The sequence below is a fragment of the Saimiri boliviensis genome, chromosome 17, assembly GCF_048565385.1.
Source record: "Saimiri boliviensis isolate mSaiBol1 chromosome 17, mSaiBol1.pri, whole genome shotgun sequence".
Classification (NCBI taxonomy): domain Eukaryota; kingdom Metazoa; phylum Chordata; class Mammalia; order Primates; family Cebidae; genus Saimiri; species Saimiri boliviensis.
Window position 1 is genome coordinate 10,224,173 of NC_133465.1, and position 20,997 is coordinate 10,245,169.

General features: G+C 48.3%; 2 protein-coding genes across 2 annotated transcripts in view; one reads left to right on the top strand and one right to left on the bottom strand.

Moving 5' to 3' along the window:
- The window catches only part of GLP2R (glucagon like peptide 2 receptor), a 59,477-nt gene extending 53,419 nt beyond the window's left edge, over nt 1–6,058 (top strand). The window contains exons 12-13 of the mRNA XM_074388171.1: nt 1,508–1,549; nt 2,910–6,058. Of these exons, the coding sequence (XP_074244272.1) occupies nt 1,508–1,549; nt 2,910–3,245 (378 nt within the window). The 3' untranslated portion in view covers nt 3,246–6,058. The remainder of the gene's footprint in view (nt 1–1,507; nt 1,550–2,909) is intronic.
- Nucleotides 6,059–8,774: 2,716 nt separating this feature from the next.
- On the bottom strand, nt 8,775–18,827 carry RCVRN (recoverin). Its single transcript, XM_003929238.4, has 3 exons — nt 18,089–18,827; nt 11,878–11,989; nt 8,775–9,167 (listed from the first exon to the last, which is right to left on the bottom strand). The coding sequence occupies exons 1-3, from the start codon at nt 18,467–18,469 to the stop codon at nt 9,058–9,060; spliced, it is 603 nt and encodes a 200-aa protein (XP_003929287.1). The 5' UTR covers nt 18,470–18,827; the 3' UTR covers nt 8,775–9,057.
- Nucleotides 18,828–20,997: the final 2,170 nt, after the last annotated feature.

Genomic DNA, 20,997 nt, shown 5'->3' on the forward strand with positions numbered 1-20,997 from the left:
CTACATTTGGTGTATTATTTTAGAGACTCCACCATGGGAATTGGCAAGAAAAGGCATCAGCCCTAACAGCTTCCTTTCCTCACTGCTTTGGAGGGTCCTTTACTCTTCCAAGGGCTTCCTGCTTAAAGAGTTCCCCCAGCCTCCTGCTCTCAGTGGCGCTTTGGAGAGGCTGCCAAACAGAGGTGGCATATAAAGCACGAACCATGTGTTCTGTGGGACCCACTCCCTTCACACTTGCTTAAACTAGAATGAGAACCAGACCCTAGGATGTTCCTAAAACTGTGAAGCAAGAACCCGAGGAAGTGAAAAGACACATTTGTCATGTGAAATCCTATTTTAGCCAACTTGTTTGTGAGAATTCTGGCACACTGAAAGCCACCTCCTCTGATATCATGGGCCCCAAGGCAAATATTATCTGCCCCACCAACAACATAGGGCAGCTGTGAACCTCTGGTCAGATTGCATGTGTGAAAATGATTACCTGGTAACATGCTGCCCCTGTTACGGAAGCTATAGCTATTGAATATCCAGGTGCATAACAGAAGGGAAATTCCACATTCATGGGCAGAATCCAAACATTTGGTTGATGTCGTGATTGCCAGTGTGGAGATCCTGGTGTGGCTCCAGAAGGGACATGCTGAACAAGGCTTACATAAGGAAGAGCACAAAAGCCCTCCCCAGGGCCACATTTCATTATTATCAAGAGATATAATAGGAATCAGCCTACCATTGGGACTTTCACCCTTTAGTTGGAAATGCATCCTTTCCTTGTGAGTTCTGGCATTTTCTAAGAGTCTTTCTATAAACATGCAAGTTCATGGGCCCTGTGCACATATCCAGCTCTAGTATATCACACGCACTGCCCAAATTCCACAGACCCTCATATCAGTTATGGAGAGCCAGGACATGTAGGTGATCACAGTGACTGTCTGACAAATCAGGATATTTAGGAGTCTGAGAAAAACAACGGAAACAAACGTTAACTGGAGCATCTTTGATTCCAGCCCATTTGGGCGGAGTATTGTGGCGATGGTCATCCTGCGACATGGGAACCACATGACTGACAGCCCTGCCAGCAGCTCAGGGAGTAGGGAGGGTCAGGTGCCAAAAGGAAAAGATGCAAGTCAGGCCAAAAAAAAAAAAAAAAAATTAGCCAATGCCTACTATGAGCAAATCGAGATGCAGCAGTGACCTTGCCCAATATTTGTATAATTGAATGAATGATACAGGGTCTTGGAAATTTAATCATCATTGACCCATATGCACCTGTGAACACTAAGCAAACACCTAGGCTGATATGGGGGGCTGGATGTCAAAGAAAAACAGATGCCATGGAAATCCAAGTTAATGTCACCTGTATGACTAATTGGAGTAAGTGTAAGCAATGCAGGTTCACGCCTTTCCTGGGGACGCCTAGGACGTGTATAGACCTTTGGATGCTGCCGGTAACTCTCAGACATATCTTCTCCAGAGTCGGATTTTATTCCCTGCCCTCCTTTTGTTTCAGGGATTCCTGGTGGCCTTGCAGTATGGTTTTGCCAATGGAGAGGTATGATTTCCACCTTGGCATCCTAGCTTCACGTGAGGCTGGGGCTGGAGACCTACCACTTCTGGAGGTTTCTGTGGATGTGATGGTGCTATAGGAGCATGTGCAGTGACCAGCATATGTGGGGACAAATTTGTCTTGTGAGCTTCCAGTACAGACAGCAGGAGGTAGTTCAGACAAATGGAAAAGAGGTGTCGGGATGGGCATAAAAGAGTTCAGAACCCAGCACTGGCCCTGCTGGAGATGCGAGCAGTTTTCAAGCGTGACAGAGGAAACAAGCTTGAACCTCGGAGTCCAGAAATCTGGATTCATGCCTTGGCTCCCCACTTAAGAGCTCCATGAGTTAGTCGGGTCACTGCACTTTGTTCAGCCTCGCTCACTTTCCTCGTCAGTGATGTGGGAGTAGCAATCATCCCTGCTTTGTAGTCTTGCCCTGGATATGCTGAGAATGTAATAAATTCTCAACACCTGGGAGCTATGATTACCTTTTTAAAAACATTATTTTTATTTTTTTGAGACAGAGTCTTGCTCTGTTGCCCAGGCTGGAATGCAGTGGCATGATACCAGCTCACTGCAACCTCCACCTCCCAGGTTCAAGCAATTCTCGTGCCTCAGCCTCCTGAGTAGGCGGAATTACAGGTGCCCAACACCGCACTCAGCTAATTTTTTTATTTTTAGTGGAGCTGGGGTTTTGTTTGCCATGTTGGCCAGGCTGATCTCAAACTCCTGACCTCAAGTGATCCACCCTACTCAGCCTCCCAAAGTACTGGGATTGCAGGCATGAGCCACGGAGCCCAGCCTATTATTACTTTCAGTTATTCATATTATTGCATAGTCCAATCAGCTCTCTGCTTCTCTGGGAAAAGGTTTGAAAGTGGGAGGGGCAGAGGCCAGAACAGGTGTCTTCTCCTGTCTGGAGGAGTTGGTAGAGTTTCCAGCCCCCTTTCAACATCCTCTCCAACTACTACAAGTGTAAATATTCATTTCTGTCTCCTCCTACTAGAATGTGAGCCTCTTGACAGCAAAACCATCTTCTGTTTTGCTCACTGCTGCTTCTGTATCTTCACGCAGGGGGCTCCTTACTGATCAACCCGGTATCAGCTCACATGCCACCCCGGCAGAGTCCTTTCCTGAACACCGTGTCTTATGTTTTTGTTTCTTTACCACACTGTCCTGCTTACTGTTCTCATAGTATCATTACCACCTGACATGTTTGTGTTTCTTTGTTTCTCCTTGTCTCCCCTAGGTAAAAGGTAAATTCCCCAAGGGTGGCACAGAGTAGCTACCCAATTAACATTTGCTAAATGGATACATGGCGAAACGATTCCAAGACAGTAACTTCTCCCTTGTCTTCACCCGGCAGGTGAAGGCTGAGCTGCGGAAATACTGGATCCGCTTCTTGCTAGCCCGCCACTCAGGCTGCAGAGCCTGTGTCCTGGGGAAGAACTTCCGGTTCCTGGGAAAATGTCCCACGAAGCTCTCGGAGGGAGATGGCGCTGAGAAGCTTCGGCAGCTGCAGCCCTCGCTTAACAGTGGGCGGCTTCTACACCTAGCCATGCGAGGTCTGGGGGAGCTGGGCACCCGGCCCCAACAGGACCATGCACGCTGGCCCCGGGGCAGCAGCCTGTCCGAGTACAGCGAGGGGGATGTCACCCTGGCCAACACCATGGAGGAGATTCTGGAAGAGAGTGAGATCTAGGGTGGAGTCCCACCACCCTGGCTCTGCTCCCAGGGACTCTTGAGGGGGCCCAGGAAGAGGAAGCAAAGCAAGACACATGTTTCTGGGCACGGAATTATTCTTGTTCCATTCACCATGCCACTTTGATATGAAGGCTATCACAAGGTTCTTCGAGCTCTGTATGAAAGAGGCTGTGTCCTGCTCACGGCTTCTACCTCCTCTTGTCATCCTAGTAACCCCCACCAGTGTGTTTTCCAGAATGCCCACCAGACCCTAGCAGCTGGCTCTAAATTCAAGCAAATGAAGCCCCATTGTGAAGAGAGGTCTCCTGTGGCACAGGAGCCAGCCAGTGTCTCTTCCTTTCTCCCTCATGGTACACGGTTTCCATCTGAGGTTGGGTTTAAGGTGTATGAGAACCTCCTAGGAAGCTTTTAAAATGCAGACTCCTAGACGTGTGGCTAAGATTCTAAGACAGTGAGTCTGAGACCATGGCCAGCAAAGGGAACTATTTAATAAGCATCTCAGGTAATTCAGCTGCAAGCCCACCCTTGGACAAGGTGGGAGGGAGCTAGAAGCCCCCTTGATGTGGCCATGGCAGGATGCTGATGGAGACTTCTGCTCTCCCAGCTCAGCTGGGGTGTGCCTGCCCTTCCTTGGACAGCGTGTAACCCATGTCACCCACCAGAGTGCCGCTCCTCTCCTGCTTCTCTGCTCTTCCTCTCCTACAGTCTTGCCTCTCTCTCTCTCTCTTTGCCTCAATTCTCTGTCTCTGGGCAGCAGGGGTCTGCTTGATCCTCCCTGTGAAGATTGACCCCAGCTCCTGGGGACCCTCTGAATGTCATCTTTGGTCCGTTCCTCTCCTTTCTGGCTCTATCTACCTTTCTGAGGTTGGCTTCTACCAGCCTGATTTACCCTACCCTTCTCTTGGGCCAACAAATGCCCCCCACCATTTTTGGTTTGCTATTGATGGCATTGATGATCACAACTCTTATCCCAGGAGGTTGACCTATGACTCTCCATGGCCAGAGTCTCTGCTGATCAGAATTCTATTGCCCAGTGGGAATAAATGCTGACAGCAGGAGTGCCAGGTAAAGCAATAAGACTCTGGCTGGATCTGGACATGCCCAGGGTGGCACTGAGAGACCCAGGACTTCACATCAACCAGGCATGGGATCTTTCCTGCCTACTGTGACCCATGGAGGCTAAGGAGGGCACAGTCAATTGGGGTCAGGCTCAATGACTGAAAGTATAAGGCAAGAGACTGTAAGAAGATCAAGGAAGGGACATCTGTTGGAAAGTGTGTTAATGCACAGGACTGTCGGTTTCACGGCATGTAAAAGGCATGTGTACGTGGGTGGGGTATGTTGCTGTAGGGCTAAATAGCACCTGATCTTTGGGGGAGTCGATATGATGCTTCTCAAGTAGGACTGCCATATTTAGCAAACAAAAACATGATACTCAATTACATTTGAATTTCAGATAAATCATCTTCTTGTATAAGTATATCCCATGGGGCATATTTTATCTGAGATTAGAATTTAATCATGCATCTTGTCTTTTACTGGCAACTCTGTTTTCAAGGATACTTTGTAGCAGGGCGGGAACTAGGGTGAAATAATCAAGCCATTCATCTCTAAAAAACTCAATCAAAAGAAATCATATTTTAATGCAATATTCTAAAAAAAAAAAAACCAAGTTAACAAACTACAGCCCATGAGCCATCTATAGAAATGAAATTTAATTGGAACTAGGGGCAGGATAAGGGTAAGGCCAGAGAGGCCAGCTCCTGCAAGTGCAGGCTCTGGTTCTGACTTTAAAAGGTTATTGATCAGCTGGGAGCATTGGCTTACGCCTGTAATCCCAGCAGTTTGGGAGGCTGAGGCGGACCGATCACCTGAGGTCAGGAGTTCGAGACAAGCCTGGCCAACATGGTGAAACCCCATCTCTACTAAAAAAATAATAAAATACAAAAATTAGCTGGGCATGGTGGTTGGCACCTGTAGTCCCAGCTACTTGGGAGGCCGAGGCAGGATAATTACTTGAAACCAGGAGGTGGAGGTTGCAGTGAGCTGAGATCACACAACTGCACTCCAGCCTGGGAGACAGAGCAAGACTCCATCTCAAAAAAACAAAACAGTTGTTTATTAGGGACTTTTAACATGAATTTTTATTTCTAAACAATCGCATCAAAATATTATTTATATCGACTATGGGGATTTTTGAGGCCCCCTTAAATTTTGTGCTTGAAGTGGAAACTTCAAGTGTGTAACCAGTAGTCCAGCCCTGGTTTTCAGGGTGGAGGTGGAGGCAAAGGCATCAGGGAAGTGTCCAATGAAGCAAGGATTGATTTTTTGGTGTCCAGATTGGTCGTAGCTCAATCACTAAAATATATGTCTATTTTTCTCCTTTCTGCAAATATCCCTGCCTCAGCTCATGAGCCAATTAGCTCCTAGAAAGCTGGGGTCATCTCGTATTCCCAGCACAGAGCTGGCGCAGAGCAGGCGCTCCCCACACATTCCTCGAATGAGAAGGCACAGTGGCTCTCAGGAGCCTCAGATGCTGCCAGGAGTAAGTGATCCAGGACCCCACCACTAAGAGGAGAAACTTTTTTTCAAAGCATTTATAAATACTCCCCCCACCCCTCACTCCACAAATGGGGTGGTCAACACGTACTGTTTGCTCTTGTTCTGCTCATGATTAAAACAAGTTTATTTAATTTGATTTGCATTTTGTTGGTTTTTTTAATATTTGTTTTTCGACGGAGCTCAGGGTCTCTCCCACCCCCAAAGAATGTGATTACTGGCCAGAAGTGAGGAAAAGGGCTTTGGTGTTTAGCCGGGGTTCTGGGTGTTCCAATAGCTTAAATTTGGCCTTAGGGACCAGAGGAGTGGTCAGAGGGGTAGGGGCCAGACGCAGAGGTCAGAAATCAAAAGAATGGAAGGAGCGTGTCTCCCCTTTTATAGAAGACCCCTTGGTCACTCAGCATGCCTGCTGTTTTGAAGATCTAGCCTCGTGGTTCTCAAGCCTGGTATTACAATCCCCTGGGAAGCTTTTTATTTTTATTTATTTTTATGTATTTGGTTTTTTTCAGACTGAGTCTCACTCTGTTGCCCAGGCTGGAGTGCTGTGGCATAATCTCAGCTCACTGCAGCCTCTACCTCCCTGGTCAAAGCGATTCTCCTGCCTCAGCCTCCCAAGTACCTGAGACTACAGGTCTCATGCCTCAGCCTCCCAAGTAGCTGAGCCACCATGCCCAGCTAATTTTTTTGTATTTTTGGTAGAGACGAGGTTTCAACGTGTTGCCCAGGCTGGTCTTGAACTCCTGACCTCAGGTGATCCGCCTGCCTCGGCCTCCCAAAGTACTGGGATTACACGCATGAACCACCTCACCTGGCCCCTTGGGGAGCTTTTTAAAAAGGCCGATGATGGGGTCCAACCCCAGAGATTCTGATTGAAAATGGTCTTAATAGACTATTGCTTTATCTATTAAGACCAATGGTCTATTGAGACCATTGTGCATTGGTATTTTTACAAGTTCCTGAGTGATCTTTTTAAAATGGTGGCAAAATACTTATAACATAAAATTAACCACTGTAGCCATTTTAAATGTACAGTTCAGTGGCATTAAGTACATTCTTACTGCAAGCATCACCACCATTCATCTCCAGGACTCTTTTCATCTTCCCGAACTGAAACTATATCCATTAGACAATAACCTCCCATTCTTCCCTCCCCTAGCTCCCGGTAACTTCTTTCTGTCTCTGTGATTTTGCCCTATTCTAGATACATCAGCTATAAGTGGAATTGTATAGTATTTATCCTTTTGTGACTGGCTTATTTCACTCACCAGAATGCCCTCAGGGATCATCCACCTTGTAGTGTGTGTCAGAATTTCCTTTTTTAAAATGCTGAATAATATTCCATGCATACCACATTTTGTTTATCTGTTCATCCATTGAGGCACACTTGACTTGTTTCCATGTTTTGGCTTTGTGACTAATGCTATTGGTAGGGGTGTATAAACATCGAGTTTCTGCTTTTAAATTTTTGAGTATACCTACAAGCGGAACTACTGAATCATATGGTGATGCTATATTTTTCCCAACAGCTGTGCCATTTTATATTCCCACCAGCAATGCACGAGGGTTCCAAATTCTTCATGGCCTTGCCAACATTCATTTTCCATTTTTTTTAAATGATAACCATTCCTAATGGCTGTAAAACGGTATCTCATTGTGGTTTCGATCTGCATTTCCTTAATGATTAATGATGTTAAGATCTTTTTATGTACTTGCTGATTGGTCTCTTGCAAGTCTTCTTTACAGACATATCTATTCAATTCTTATCCCAGTTTTCAACTGGATTGTTTAGTTTTTGTTGTTGAGTTGTAGGAATTCCTTTTTTTTTTTTTTTTTTTTTGAGATGGAGTTTCGCTCTTTTGCTCAGGCTGAACTGCAGTGTCACTATCTTGGCTCACCGCAATCTCTGCCTCCTGGGTTCAAGTGATTCTCCTGCCTCAGCCTCCCAAGTAGCTGGGATTACAGTCATGTGCCACCATGCCCAGCTTATTTTGTATTTTTAGCAGAGGTGGGATTTCTCCATGTTGGTCAGACTGGTCTTGAACTTGTGACCTCAGGTGATCTGCCCACCTCAGCCTCCCAAAGTGGGTCTGGTCCTCTCCATCCCTCTGCCTTTTCCCTGGTCCAGACCACCTGGGTGGCTACAAAGGCTTATTCGTCAGGCTTTGAATAAGCCCCCAGTCACTATTTATTTTAGCTTGCTGGAGGCTTCTCTCACAGACATAAACCCCTCCTACTTTTGACTACACGGTGGCACTACTACGCCCACGGTGAAGCTCCAAGTGCTTACCACCATGGGCTGCAGGGAAGGCCTTGGGAGGTCCAGTCCCCGCCCACCTTTTAGGTTCAGCTCACACTTTGCCCTCGCTCCTCTTTCTACCCAGCCACCATGACCTTCTCCTAGAACTTGAGATAGTTGTTCGTGCCTCATTGGCTCTGTGTTGGCCACCTTCCGTTTGAGATTTCCCCACCCCAACCCTGTCCCCAACCTCATGTGCAGTAGGTCTGAATCAAAATGTCCCTTCATCAGGGATGTGGTCCCTGGCCTCCCCCCCGCCCCGACAAGTCAGCCCCTTCCACTGTGTCCTCCCCCGGTGCTCTACACGTCTCCTTGGTAACCTGGGCCATTGGTCATGGCTCCTTCCAAGTCCATTGTCTGTGCCCTCTGGACCGTGAGCTCCATGACAGCAGGACCGGGTCAGGTTCATTGGGCACCAGAGCAGCCCAGCCTAGGGCCGCCATTGCCACACAGCCTTGTCTTTGGGGTGTGGCTGACAGAAATCATTTCCTTTTCCAGTTGAAGGATGACCAGCAGCTGCGTGCCCTGCTCCACTTGCGTTTATTGGAAACTGCTTACCCAGCACTCCACAAAGGAGCTTACAGCGGGGTCACACTTAGGACTCCTATGGCCTAATCCTGCGATTAGCACAGAGCCATGGGCTGGTGGGCAGAGGGAGGGACGGGATGGGGGATGGTGGGAGGGATGCTGAAGACCCAGGAAGAAGGAACCAGTGGGCCACTACAGATGCTTCAGTTTGGCAGGGAGCTGTGCTGTGGGCTTGTGTGCAGGCCTCTCTCTTGGCCCTGGGGTGGATGTGTGCATGTATGCATGTGTGTGCGCATGTGTGTGTGCATGCGTGCGTGCGTGCGCGTGTGTGTGTGCGTGCAAGCGTGTGCGTGTGCATGCACACACACACACGCTCACAGGTGTCATGTGAGCAGTGAGAGGAGGGAGGATAGCAAAGCAGTTGGCATCAGGGGTTCTTTATCTTTTCCCTCACTTTTTGAGGCTCGAACTGGATCAGTCGCAGAATTTCCTTATTGGCCAGGGTTCCATCAATGAATTCTTTCTCTGTAAGTTTATCTGTGCATTGGGAAAAAACATATGCATATATAAACAGTCAGGATTGATAGCCAAGCAAACTGCGATGAGGCTGACATCCAGCCAGTATCCCCAGTGGGAATGTACCTATTATGAAAATATTGAATACTCAGTGGCCCTGTGTATTCAATAGTCCCCCACCCCAGTCTGGATACCCACCTCCTTTCCCAAGACCCTTGGAGCTCCCTGGGAACCAGCAAAGAGAGGTGAATAGACTGGCACTGGAGGGGCCCCCAGGATGCCAATCTTGTGTTATGTTCCTCTTCCAATTGGCCGGTGCCCCTGCCTTGCTGGTTATTAAATACTTCAATAATTAATAATAACTATCAATTGTTATTCTATTGTCAATATTAGCTCAAGTTTCAAGGACCAAGTTCGGGGGGAGCTTCTGGGGGTTGGAGCAAAGCAAAACAATCTGGATGTCAGACCCAGAATCTCAGCTGAGAAGCAGGGAACAACATCCCCCCAGAATAGGAGTGAGAAACGAGCGGTCCAATGAAATCATGTGAGGGGGAGCATGGCTTGCAGAGAGAGGTCTCTTTGGCACCTGCAGCACACAGGCACCCCATGATTCCTGGAGGCCAACTCCACCATGATCCCTTCCTATGCATCCATCCCGATGTCCCCCAATCTCATCTGACTCCTTATTTGGGATTGGGACTGAGAGACAGCCTTGTTCCAGCCACAGCCAGTTTCCTGGTGTTTTTGTCAGGTGGCTTACTGTATTCAGATCAGTCCAGTGACATGCATGGTACTCAGCCCAGATGCCACAGTGCTTGGAGCCAAGGCCACCGCAGGGAGCAGAGGTGGGTGTACAGGGAGCAGAGGTGGGTGTACAACAGAAGAGAAGGAGAAGTCTCTCCTTGGGAAACTCTTGATATGGCAGGGAAGGCAGTCACACACAGAAATACCTCCAGCATGAAACAGATGCTCCTTTTTGTTGCATGCTGACGAAGCCTATCACAGAGTTGGTGTCAACGAGCTTTGATGAACTGAATGTGATTTCTACCTTCTCCACTGGGCCTTTCGGATACCCTTAACCTCTTCTGGGTTAGGATCTCTGCACAAGCCTGGGTGGTAAATTTTGGGTTTTAACATCCCAGCCACCCCACGGAGAGTTCAGAGAGTTTGAAACTCCCGCCATCAAAGCCTGAATCTGCTGTGAGGCATTATCTCCAGATGGGCCACATGGAAACACGTACAGCACGTCACTCGCAGGAGTGACCTCTGACATCCTCCCCTCCTGGGACATTCGCGGGGGCAGTTTTCAGATGAGCAAATAGCAGAACACAGGGTTCAACACATGAACAGACCCAGAGGGAAGGTCACGAAGGCAGTTCAGGAGCCAGTGGGGTGAAGTGCCAAAAGAAGGCACCTTGGCAGCCAGGGTCTGTGCAAGGAGGAGAAAGTGCTCAAAGGAGAGGTGCCAATCAGGGCCGATGAGCTAAAGGTGGGTAAAGTAGCAAGGCAGGAATTTAAGGAGGCCCTCACTTTCAGGTCCTGTGAGTGCACTGTTGACCCCTGAGAATGAGCGCCTCCTTAAATTCTGTGTCCTATGTCCCTCCTACCCCAATGACCTTCATGCTTCTCCGCTTCCATCATTTGTGGGCAGATTAGGAGGAGCAAGGTCGTCTCTCTCTGCCCTTATTTAGCATCCTGCTGAGGTTTTTCTTCTTGAACCTGACTGACTCCAGAGGTCACCAAAGGGGTTAATACAGGATCCTTGGATGTGTTTGGGCCATGCTGTGTTTTATCAATTGAGACACACTGGATTTTAAAAATCTCCATGGATGGCTTCTCTTAAAAAACAAAAAATCAGATGATGTCTCAACCATGATCGGTGCCATATTCCCAGGTGGAATATGCTGGAAGCCATCAGACCAGAGGTGGACCCTCTGCTGTTTGCCAATCCCCACGGCTTGTAGGTTACTGTCACTCATTTTCCTCATTCCCGCCCCTCCAGCCATATGCGTTTGCACCCCCAGCATAACACTAGCTCCTCTGCCACATCCTTCCTGTGCTGGCTGTGAGCATCACAGATGCCCAGCCCCAGCAGCCCAGGGCTGGAACCCATCACGGCCCTCAATGCTGGACTCTGCTTCCCGAGGGCTGCTTCCAGCCACTGACTGACAGGGGCAATAAGGACACCCCATCGACTCTGTCAACACTTCCCCAGAATGCACCGAGGTCTCAGGCACTGCTTCCCTAACCTTTCTTTCTTTCCCTCCCTCCCTGCCGGGGGATCAGATCTGCAGGGCCCTCGGATGGTTTTCCCAGCCTCCTCTAGATCCCTCCCAGTTTCCCTTCGTCAGCCTTCCCTGCATAAATCTCTTGCAATCTCATTTAAATCTAATCCTAACTTGGTGGTGTTTCTCAGACGACCCAGACTAACTTCCCAAAGTAAAACCACATACGTTTAGGTCCCACTGACTTGAAACTTGATATCAATTTAAAGTTAGGGTGAGTTGAAGTTTGCTCTTGTTCTAATTACACAGAAAACATTTTTGGCCCCTGCTCACCCTTAAGGCCATTCCCCCATCAAACCCTTCAGACAGTTCTGAAAATGCACAATGGAATGAGGAGTCCCCCATCCTGCCTGGGCACTGTGACTCAGAAGAATAAATCTTGTTGGGGTTTCCAGGAAACAGTCCATGGTTGAAAAATCAAAGGCAATGAAGGAAAAGGAACTCACCATCATCACTCTTTCCGAAGAACTTCCAGATCTTCTCAGCTCGCTTTTCTGGTGTGTTTTCATCATCTGGAAGGAGCTTCACATCCTCAGGAGTGATCATTTTAAAAATAGCCTGTACCGAACCGAAACAAAGAACTCGTTAGGCAGAACTCCAAGAGGCTGGCAACCCCTGAAAATCCACGTCTTACACCGTACACAAAAATCTACTCAAAATGGATTAAAGACTTAAACATAAGACCTCAGACCGTCAAACTGCTAGAGGAAAACATAGGAGAAAAGCTTCTTGACATCGGTCTTGATGGTGACTTTTCGGATATGACACCAGAAGTGCAGGCAACATAAACCAAAATGAACAAGCGGGATGACAGCAGACTAAAGAGCTTCTCCATGTGAGAGGAAACGATGAATATAAAATCAAAAGGCAACTTACAGAATGGGAGAAAAAATTTGCAAACCATGTATCTTATGAGGGGTTAATATAAAAAATATATAAAGGGCCAGGTGCCGTGGCTGATGCCTGGAATCCCAGCACTTTGGAAGGACGAGGCAGGAGGATCACTTGAGGCCAGAAATTTGAGACCAGTCTGGACAACAAAGTGAGACTCCAACTCTACAAAAGAAAATTAATTAGCGGAGGTGGCGAGACATGCCTGTAGTCCCAGCTACTCGGGAGGTTGAGGATCACTTGAGCCCAGGAGGTCTAGGCTGCAGTGATCCATTTTTGCACCTCTGCACTTCAGCCTAGGTGACAGAGCAAGACCCTGTCTCTATCTATACATCTATATAGAGAGATATATAGAGAAATACACACACACACACACACACACACACACACACACACGGAACTCCTACAACTCAATAGCAAAAGAACAACTAACACAATTGAAAAATGGGCAAAGGAGGCCAGGTGTGGTGGCTCACGTCCATAATCCCAGCACTTTGGAAGGCCAAGGCGGTGGATCACCTGAGGTCAGGAGTTCAAGACCAGCCTGGCTAACATGGTGACATGCCATCTCTACTAAAGACACAAATTTAGCCAGGTATGATGGTGTGTGTCTGTAGTCCCAGCTACTCAGAAGGCTGAGGCAGGAGAATCACTTGAAACCGGGAGGCGAAGGTTGCAGTGAGCCAAGATCACACCATTGCACCAGCCTGCATGACAGAGTAAAACTCTGTCTGAAAAAAAAAAAAAAAAAAAAAAGAAAGAAAGAAAGAAAGAAAATGGGCAAAGGACCCAAATAGACATTTCTCTTCAGAAGATGTGCAAGTGGCCAGCAGGTATTTAAAAACATCACTGATCACCAGGGAAATATAAATCCATACCGCAATGAGATATCACCTCACACCTGTTAGAATGGCTGTTATAAAAAAGACAAGAAATAACAGGCATTGGCAAGGATGTGACAAGGGAACCCTGGTCCACTGTTGCTGGGAATGTAAAATAGTACAACCATTATGAAAGACACATCAGGGACTGTGGGTCACCTCCATCAAGCTGTCCCTCTCTCAGTGCCCCACCAGCCTGCAGGAGCAGACAGCAGTTATAATACAGATGTACAGACCCCCACATGATCTACAAAATCAAAATTCCTGGGGGTGGGACCTGGGCATCTGTATTTTTGAGGTCTTCATGAAGGGCAGGGAATTTGGGGAAAAGGCCAAGAAGCGTTTCACTTCTTATTTTGTACCTTTCTGTACTGTTAGATTTTCTGGCCATGTAGACATATTAATTTCACTTATTTTAAAAAATGAAAATAAGAAAGAGAAAGCTTCCTGATGAAAATGTTACAGCAGCCCTGAGGTTGGATTTTGGGAATCACTACCTCAGACCCTACTCCCCAGAGGTTTTAGAATGGTAAACCTCTTCTTCTGGGTTCATAAGTCAGTAGGACTGGCTTATGGCAATAATGGCTAACATTTGTTGAGTGCTTAATAGGTGTCACTCTTTTTTTTTTTTTCTCATTTCTTTTCTTCTCTGTCTTCTTTTGTTTGTTTGTTTGTTGTTGTTGTTGTTTTTGAGACAGAGTCTTGCTCTGTTGCCTAGGCTGGAGTACAGTGGTGCAATCATGGCTCACTGCAGCCTTCATGTGCTGGGCTCAAGCAATCCTCCCACCTCAGTCTTCTGAGTATCTGGGACTATGGGTGCACACCACCATGCTCAGCAAATTTTTTGAATTTTTTTTGTAGAGATGGGGTCTCACTGTGTTGCCCAGTCTGGTCTCAAACTCCTGAGCTCCTTTCACCTTGGCCTCCCAAAGTGCTTGGATTATAGGCATGGGCCACTATGCCTGGCCTAGGTGACACTTTTCTAAACATTTTTACGCCTCATCTTCACAATAATCTTATGAAGAAGGCTTTATTGGTCCCATTTTATGGAAGAAGAAATTGAGACAACTAACTTGCTGGAAGTCACCCAGCTAGAAGTAGAAGGGCAGAGATTTGAACCCAGGCATTTTAGTTCTGGAACTTGTATCCCCATGTTATGCCATAGCCCACTCACCCACTTATTACTGGAAGGGCCTGGAGAGCACTGGGCAAGCCTGGGAGAGGGAGAGGGAGGCATCAACGAGAACTTTTCAAAGGTCTTCCCATGGCACGGAAAGCACCTCATTTAACCTTCTGCTCAAGGAGGGATTCAGAGAAAGGCTTAGCTTTGGGCTCAAGGATCCCATCCTTCTCACCTTCCTCCCTTCTAATAAAGCAGCTGGGTGTGCAATGTAGGGGAAGCATGAAGTGCCCTCAGACCTGTGAGATCCAGGGACAAAGGGGCACCCTTCCAGCTCCAAGTTTCTAGGATTCCATTGGCTCAGGAACACCAGCGCCAGCCGGATCCAGAAGGGACACCCAAGGCAGTAGGTCCTTGGATGCTGAGGAGGGGCAGGTATGTCGGGTGGGAGTTGGGAGGTTACTGGCTCTGGCCAGAGCCCTTTGTCTCCCTGCAGACATCTGAGCAGATCAGGCAGGGGCAATAATGGCTGTGAAATTATCCTGGAGGGAAGGTTGATGCCTTTGAAAAGTTCCCCTTCAGGCCCCTGGTGCTGGAAAAAGGAGCAGAGAGACCAAAGCCAGCAGCCCAGGGCAGCAGCCTCACTGGCAGCACCCAGAGCCCTGAGGAGGACGCAAGGGTAGGTGGCTCCCACACTCCCCTTGGTCCGTGCAGGGCCTGGGGCACCATGCGCAGGTGTGCCGGCTGAAGCTGGGAGTGACTGCCTGCCCACCCCACTTCCAACATGGAGGGACAGACCTTCAGGGTCTCGGAAAAGACTGCAAAAATAATCAAATCCTCACCCTGGGTCCAGGAAGGGGATATGGTTTTCCCACAGCAACACAGCTAGTTAGAGTCAGAGCTGAGGCTAGAATCCCTCCCTTGTGACTCCCCCAGTGAGTGCTCTGTCCATGAACTTGTAATCTGGCAAACAGCAGAGCCTTCTGTCACCTTGCACAGCCTCAGCCACTGATGGCTTCTCCCTCCCTCCCTTTCCTTTCATCTTTCTTCCTTTCTCTCCTCCTTTCCTTCTCCTCCCTCCCCTCCGTCTTTCCTCCCCCTTGCTTCCCTCTCTTTCCTTCCTGACTCCTACCCCTTCTCTTTCTCTCCCTCGTTTTCCCCTCCTCCCTTTCCTCATCCTTTTCTTCAAGGAGTATCCATTTGTAGGCTTCTGCTAGGCCCCGCATTATTTATGCAGCTCTGAAGACTTAGTCCCTGTCCCAGGCCACCCAGAGACCTCACAGCCAATCCTGGGGAGCTTCCTCTGCAGGCTGTGCCGAGATAGCAATGAGGGTGACACACACCTGCTGGGACAGGAGACCTGAGCCGAGCACTGAGCATAAACCCATGGACCACAAGCTGTATGCTTTGCTGTTTTATTTATGGTTTCTCCTAATAAGAGCAGAAGATTTTCGTGCATTTGCAGTCATGCAAATGAAAGCATGATTACAAATGCACAAAACAGTCTCTCTACTAACAGACAGGGAATCAGAACAATAAACCAAGTGGCAGGGGCAGCAGAACTGAAAAAGTGAAAAATATCAAATGAAGGAAATGAGAGCTGGTATAATAGGAAAGAAATAGAAACACTCTAATGTCCAAAAACATAGGAATGTTAAATAATTTCCACATTTCCATAAGCTAGAACTCCAAGCAGCTATTAAAAGCGTTCTGGAAGAGGTTGGGTGCGGAGCCTTACGCCTATAATCACGGCACTTTGGGAGACTGAGGTGGGTGGATTATATGAGGTCAGGCATTCGAGACCAGCCTGGCCAACATGGCGAAAACCCGTCTCTACTGAAAATACAGAAATTAGCTGGGTGTGGTGCCAGGTGCCTGTAATCCCAGCTGCTCAGGAGGCTGAGGCAGGATGCGAGAATTGCTTGAACCTGGGAGGCAGAGGCTGCAGTGAGCTGCGATCATGCCATTGCACTCCAGCCTGGGCACCAAGAGCAGAACTCCACCTGAAGAAAAAAGAAGTGTTTTAGAAGAATATGTAATGATATGAAAAGCACTCATGATCAAAGAAAATGCATGATAAAATCATATGTGAATATGTCATAGCTTTAATATTGTTTAAAATTATACAGGTAAAAGACTGAAAAGTTATCTACTGATAGAGCAAGAAAAGTTTTCCCTGGATATTGGAATTAGAGGCAATTTTTAGTCTCTTTGCCCATGCTTCTAAATGTCATCAGTTACTTCTATTAGATAAACCATTTTCAAGACACTTATTAGGTTAGTGCAAAGTAATGGTTTTTGCCATGACTTTCACAACAAAGGATCTCACACGAGGACAGTATGGACAGAGGAGAAGGTGTGCTGGGAACCATGTGGAAGCGTGTGTGCCTCACAGGGAACCTGCCAGGAGCCAAGGAGCCACGCCGCGTGTGGGAAGCAGGGGCTTATGGGTGTTGCGGCGACCCACCTGGCGCTGGGGAGAATCTTAAGACTAGAACTCAGAGTTTATTCAACTTTGACCTGTTTCTACTTTAGATTTGAAGCATATTGTATGTTTAAAATTAATCGTTGATTGAACTTGAATGTGTACTGCTGAAAATTTTAAAGGACTTTTTTGTTTGAGATGGAGTTTTGTTCTTGTTGCCCAGGCTGGAGTGCAATGGCACAATCTCAGCTCACCACAACCTCTGCCTCTTGGGTTCAAGCGATTCTCCTGCCTCAGCCTCCCGAGTAGCTGAGATTACAGGCATGTGCCACCACACCTGGCTAATCTTGTATTTTTAGTAGAGATGGGGTCTTTCCATGTTGGTCAGGCTAGTCTCAAACTCCTGACCTTAGGTGATCCACTTGCCTTGGCCTCCCAAAGTGCTAGGATTACAGGCATGAGCCACCTTGCCCAGGCTAAAGGACATTTTAATAAAGGAAGGACGAAAAAAAGGATGGAGAGAAAGAAAAAAAAATGTAAATATAGTCACGTGCCACTCAAAGACAGGAATATATCCTGAGAAACACATCATTAGGCAGTGTCCATGCGGGGACATCATACAGTGTCCTCACACAAACCCAGACAGTAGAGCCTACGACGCCCCCTGGCTCTGTGGTCCAGCCTTTTGCTCCTAAGCTACAAATCCATGCAGCATGTGGCTGTCCTGAATGCTGCAGGCAGTTGTTGCACGATGGTTAGTATTTGTGGATCTAAACGTATCTAAATATAGAAATCGTACAGTAAAAATACAGTATAAAGACTAGGGCACTTACCTTGAGGGGAGCTTGCAGGATTGGGAGTTGATCTGGGTGAGTCAGTGAGTGGGGAGTGCATGTGAATACCCAGGACATTACTGTACTCTACTGCAGACTCTCTAGATGCTCTACACTTAGGCTACGCTAAATGCATTTGAAAAATCAAGGAACTTTGCTATGATGTCACTAGACAATAGGAATTTTTCAGCTCCATTACAATCTTATGGAACCACAATGGTATATACGGTCCATTGTTGACCAGAACATGGCTAAGCCACACATCACATGACTATATTAGAAAACACTCAGATTCTTCTTCAGGAAGAAAATGAAGCTGTGGGCAAGTGCCCACCCCTCTTACCAATATCAGCATCTTGGAGCACCCCTCTCTCAGACCCAGTGTGGCCTGAATCCCCACTCCACCCACAGCTCTACTCCCTCTGCAGCAGCCGCAGCAGGGGACCCCCCCCCCAGCCCCGAGTGACCCCGGCACCGCCCAGCCACAAGGGAAGAGGGAACACTGACTATGACGATCTCTAGCACTTCACTCTTGCTGATGGTCCCGTTGCCATCCACGTCGTAGAGGGAGAAGGCCCATTCCAACTTCTGGTTGGTCTTGCCCGCGCTGGTCATATGCAGGGCGATGACGTACTCCTTGAAGTCCAGGGTGCCGTCGAGGTTGGAATCGAAGCTGCGGAACACATGCTGGGCGTAGGCCTTGGGGTCAGCGTCGGGGAAGAACTTGGCGTAGATGCTCTGGAACTGCTGCTGGGTGATGCGGCCGCTGGGGCAGTCTCTCAGGAAGGACTGGTACCAGGTGCACAGCTCCTCCTCCGAGAACTTGGTGTTCAGCCGCAGCTCCTCCAGGATCTCCTTGGACAGGGCCCCACTTTTGCTGTTCCCCATGGGTGAGGAAGAGTGGGCAGCAGCTGGGGAGTCACTGGGTGGGTGGGACGTGTGTGGTGCCCTGGCTGCAGGCTGGGGCTCAGGGCTGCTGTGAGCTGAAGACGGAGATGCTGGTGGCTTAGGAGGATTTGAGACCAGTTCTTCCCAATCCTTGAAGGGAGGAGGGGCCCTCCCCTTCTCAGGAGCTTTGTGGAGGTAGTGGTGGTGGGGAGGGTGGCGGGGGCGGGATGCTCCCAGAACCCTACTGAGATTAAAGCAAAGAGCCCAGGGCAGGCAGGCAATTCATCTCAGCCTCCTGGAAGGATACTAGAACAAAACAGGAGGTTGGAACCTTCAGAGCTGGGAGCTCTTGTACCACTAGCTCCAGCCCTCTAAGGCAACCACGTGGTCTGTTTCTCTTCTTTACTAACTCTGAATGTCTCAGGGAGGGCTGGCATCTCCCACTGAGCTCCAGAATTCAGTTGTTAAGAGCACAGGCTCTGGAGCCAACATGGGTTCAAATCCCAGCTTGGCTACTTAACTAGCTATGTGACCCCAGGCATGTTTCCTGATCTCTTTCCACCTGGGGCAATCTTCTAATCCTTCACGGCAGTCACGTTTCTGCTTAAATGTCACCTTCCTGGCTAGGCCTATGTATACTGACCCTCTATCTATAACAGCACACCATCATCGGCATGCCCCACGTCCCCTCACCGGAATGAAAGCTCCGGGAAGACGGGATTTTGTCTGCGTTGTTCCCAGATGCATTTGCATTGCCAGAACAGCGCCTGACAAGCTTGGGCCCCCAGTCAGTCCTTCTTGAATAAATGGGCATCATAGCATCTACCTCACCATCATGGTGGGGCTGAAGTGAGTCAATACGTGTGACACACTTAGAATAGAACCTGGCACGCAGCTAATGCTAAACACTTACTCGTTTTCTTGCTGTTCACCGGTCACAGGGAATGAAGGTATTCTCCCTGTGGTGGGTGGCCAGCAGGTGGGACAGCAGGGAACAGCCAGGTCCGTGTCACCTAGGGAAGGGGCTGCCAGCAAACGTGGTCCCGTGGAATCATGAAAAAAAAATTTTTTTTTAAATAATTCAAGAGAAATCCAGAAATCAGAATTTTAGATGCAATTTGCACACTTTTCAACTTTGGCCATTGATTGGAAATTTTCAAAAACACGGTGTGGGCCAAACACAATCTATCTGTGGCTCCATGCCCGTCTGCAGCGGAGCACAGTGCTGGGAGTGAGCAGGCAGGAAAATGTGTTTGCTGAGTGAATGAGTAAATCCCTGAGTGGCCCGAGACAGGGAGGTGTGTGAGGCTTCGCATCCCAGGGGGAGTACCGAGCGCGGGGAAGCACCCTAGTGAGGATGCTGCACACCTGGATTCTTGTCGTCCAGAGGGAAGCATAGCATAGCATTCTTGTCATCCAAAGGGCGTGCACTTTGCTTAGCAGAGAGCAATACTTTGCAGGGGGTAAGGGAATGAGGGGGTGGGGACACACTCAGAACCCCAGCCTTGCCACTGTGGATGGAGAGTTGTCTCTTTTTGCCCTGGGGTGAAAATCATGAAGAATAAACCCTGCAGTCTCCAGGCAGGTAAAGTGTATTTTTTTTTTTTTTTTTTTTTTTAGATGGAGTCTCCCTCCATTTTTTAGGCTGGAGTGCAGTGGTACGATCTCGGTTCACTGCAACCTCTGCCTCCTGGGTTCAAACAATTCTCCTGTCTCAGCCCCCGGAGAAGCTGGGACTACAGATGTCTGCCACCATGCTCAGCTAAGTTTTTTCTTTTTTTCCTTTTTTCTTTTTTTTAGTAGAGTCGAGGTTTCACCATATTGGTCAGGCTGGTCTCGAACTCCTGACCTCAGATGATCCCCCTGCCTTGAATCTCAAGGTGTAAAGTGAGGTTTTTAGCCTACTTCCTAAGAGCCTAGTGGCAGCGGAAGGTAGGTCCTTGCTGCTGGGAGAAGGCCACCTGCCAGACCCTTCCTGATGTCGCTCAGGAAGGAGTGAGAGGTTCGGGCACCGAGGTGCTGACTCATCCCTCCCAGCCACCCTGCTCACTGCAATTTCAGAAGTTTCTCAAGAAACTTGAATGTTGGGGTGTGTGTGTGTGTGTGTGTGTGAACTTTCTAATTTTCCCCATCACTTTGTGAGAGAATATAATTTCTTAACAGGACTCCTTTCTCTCCTAGGCTTTCACCATCCTGCAGTGTCCATTTATTCTCAAGAGCAGTTAGAAATAGGACGGTCACCAATCTTGAAAACAAATGAACCAAGCGAGCCCAAGCCACACCTTGGAATCGCATTCACTTCCAGAGCTTCCTTGCAGCCCTGAGGCAGTTCTGGGGATGGAGGGAGTGTGAGGCCAGAGGCCTCGGCCCTTTGCTTGGAGCTGCGAGTGGGAGGCCACGGGAAGTGCTTCCTGGATCACACTCTTGTCCGCATCAAGCCTGCAGATGGCCAGGCCAGTGTGACAGGTGAGACGTGGATGTTCCTAAAGGCATGTCGCCAGTCCGGGGTCACATGTTGCTAAATGGGG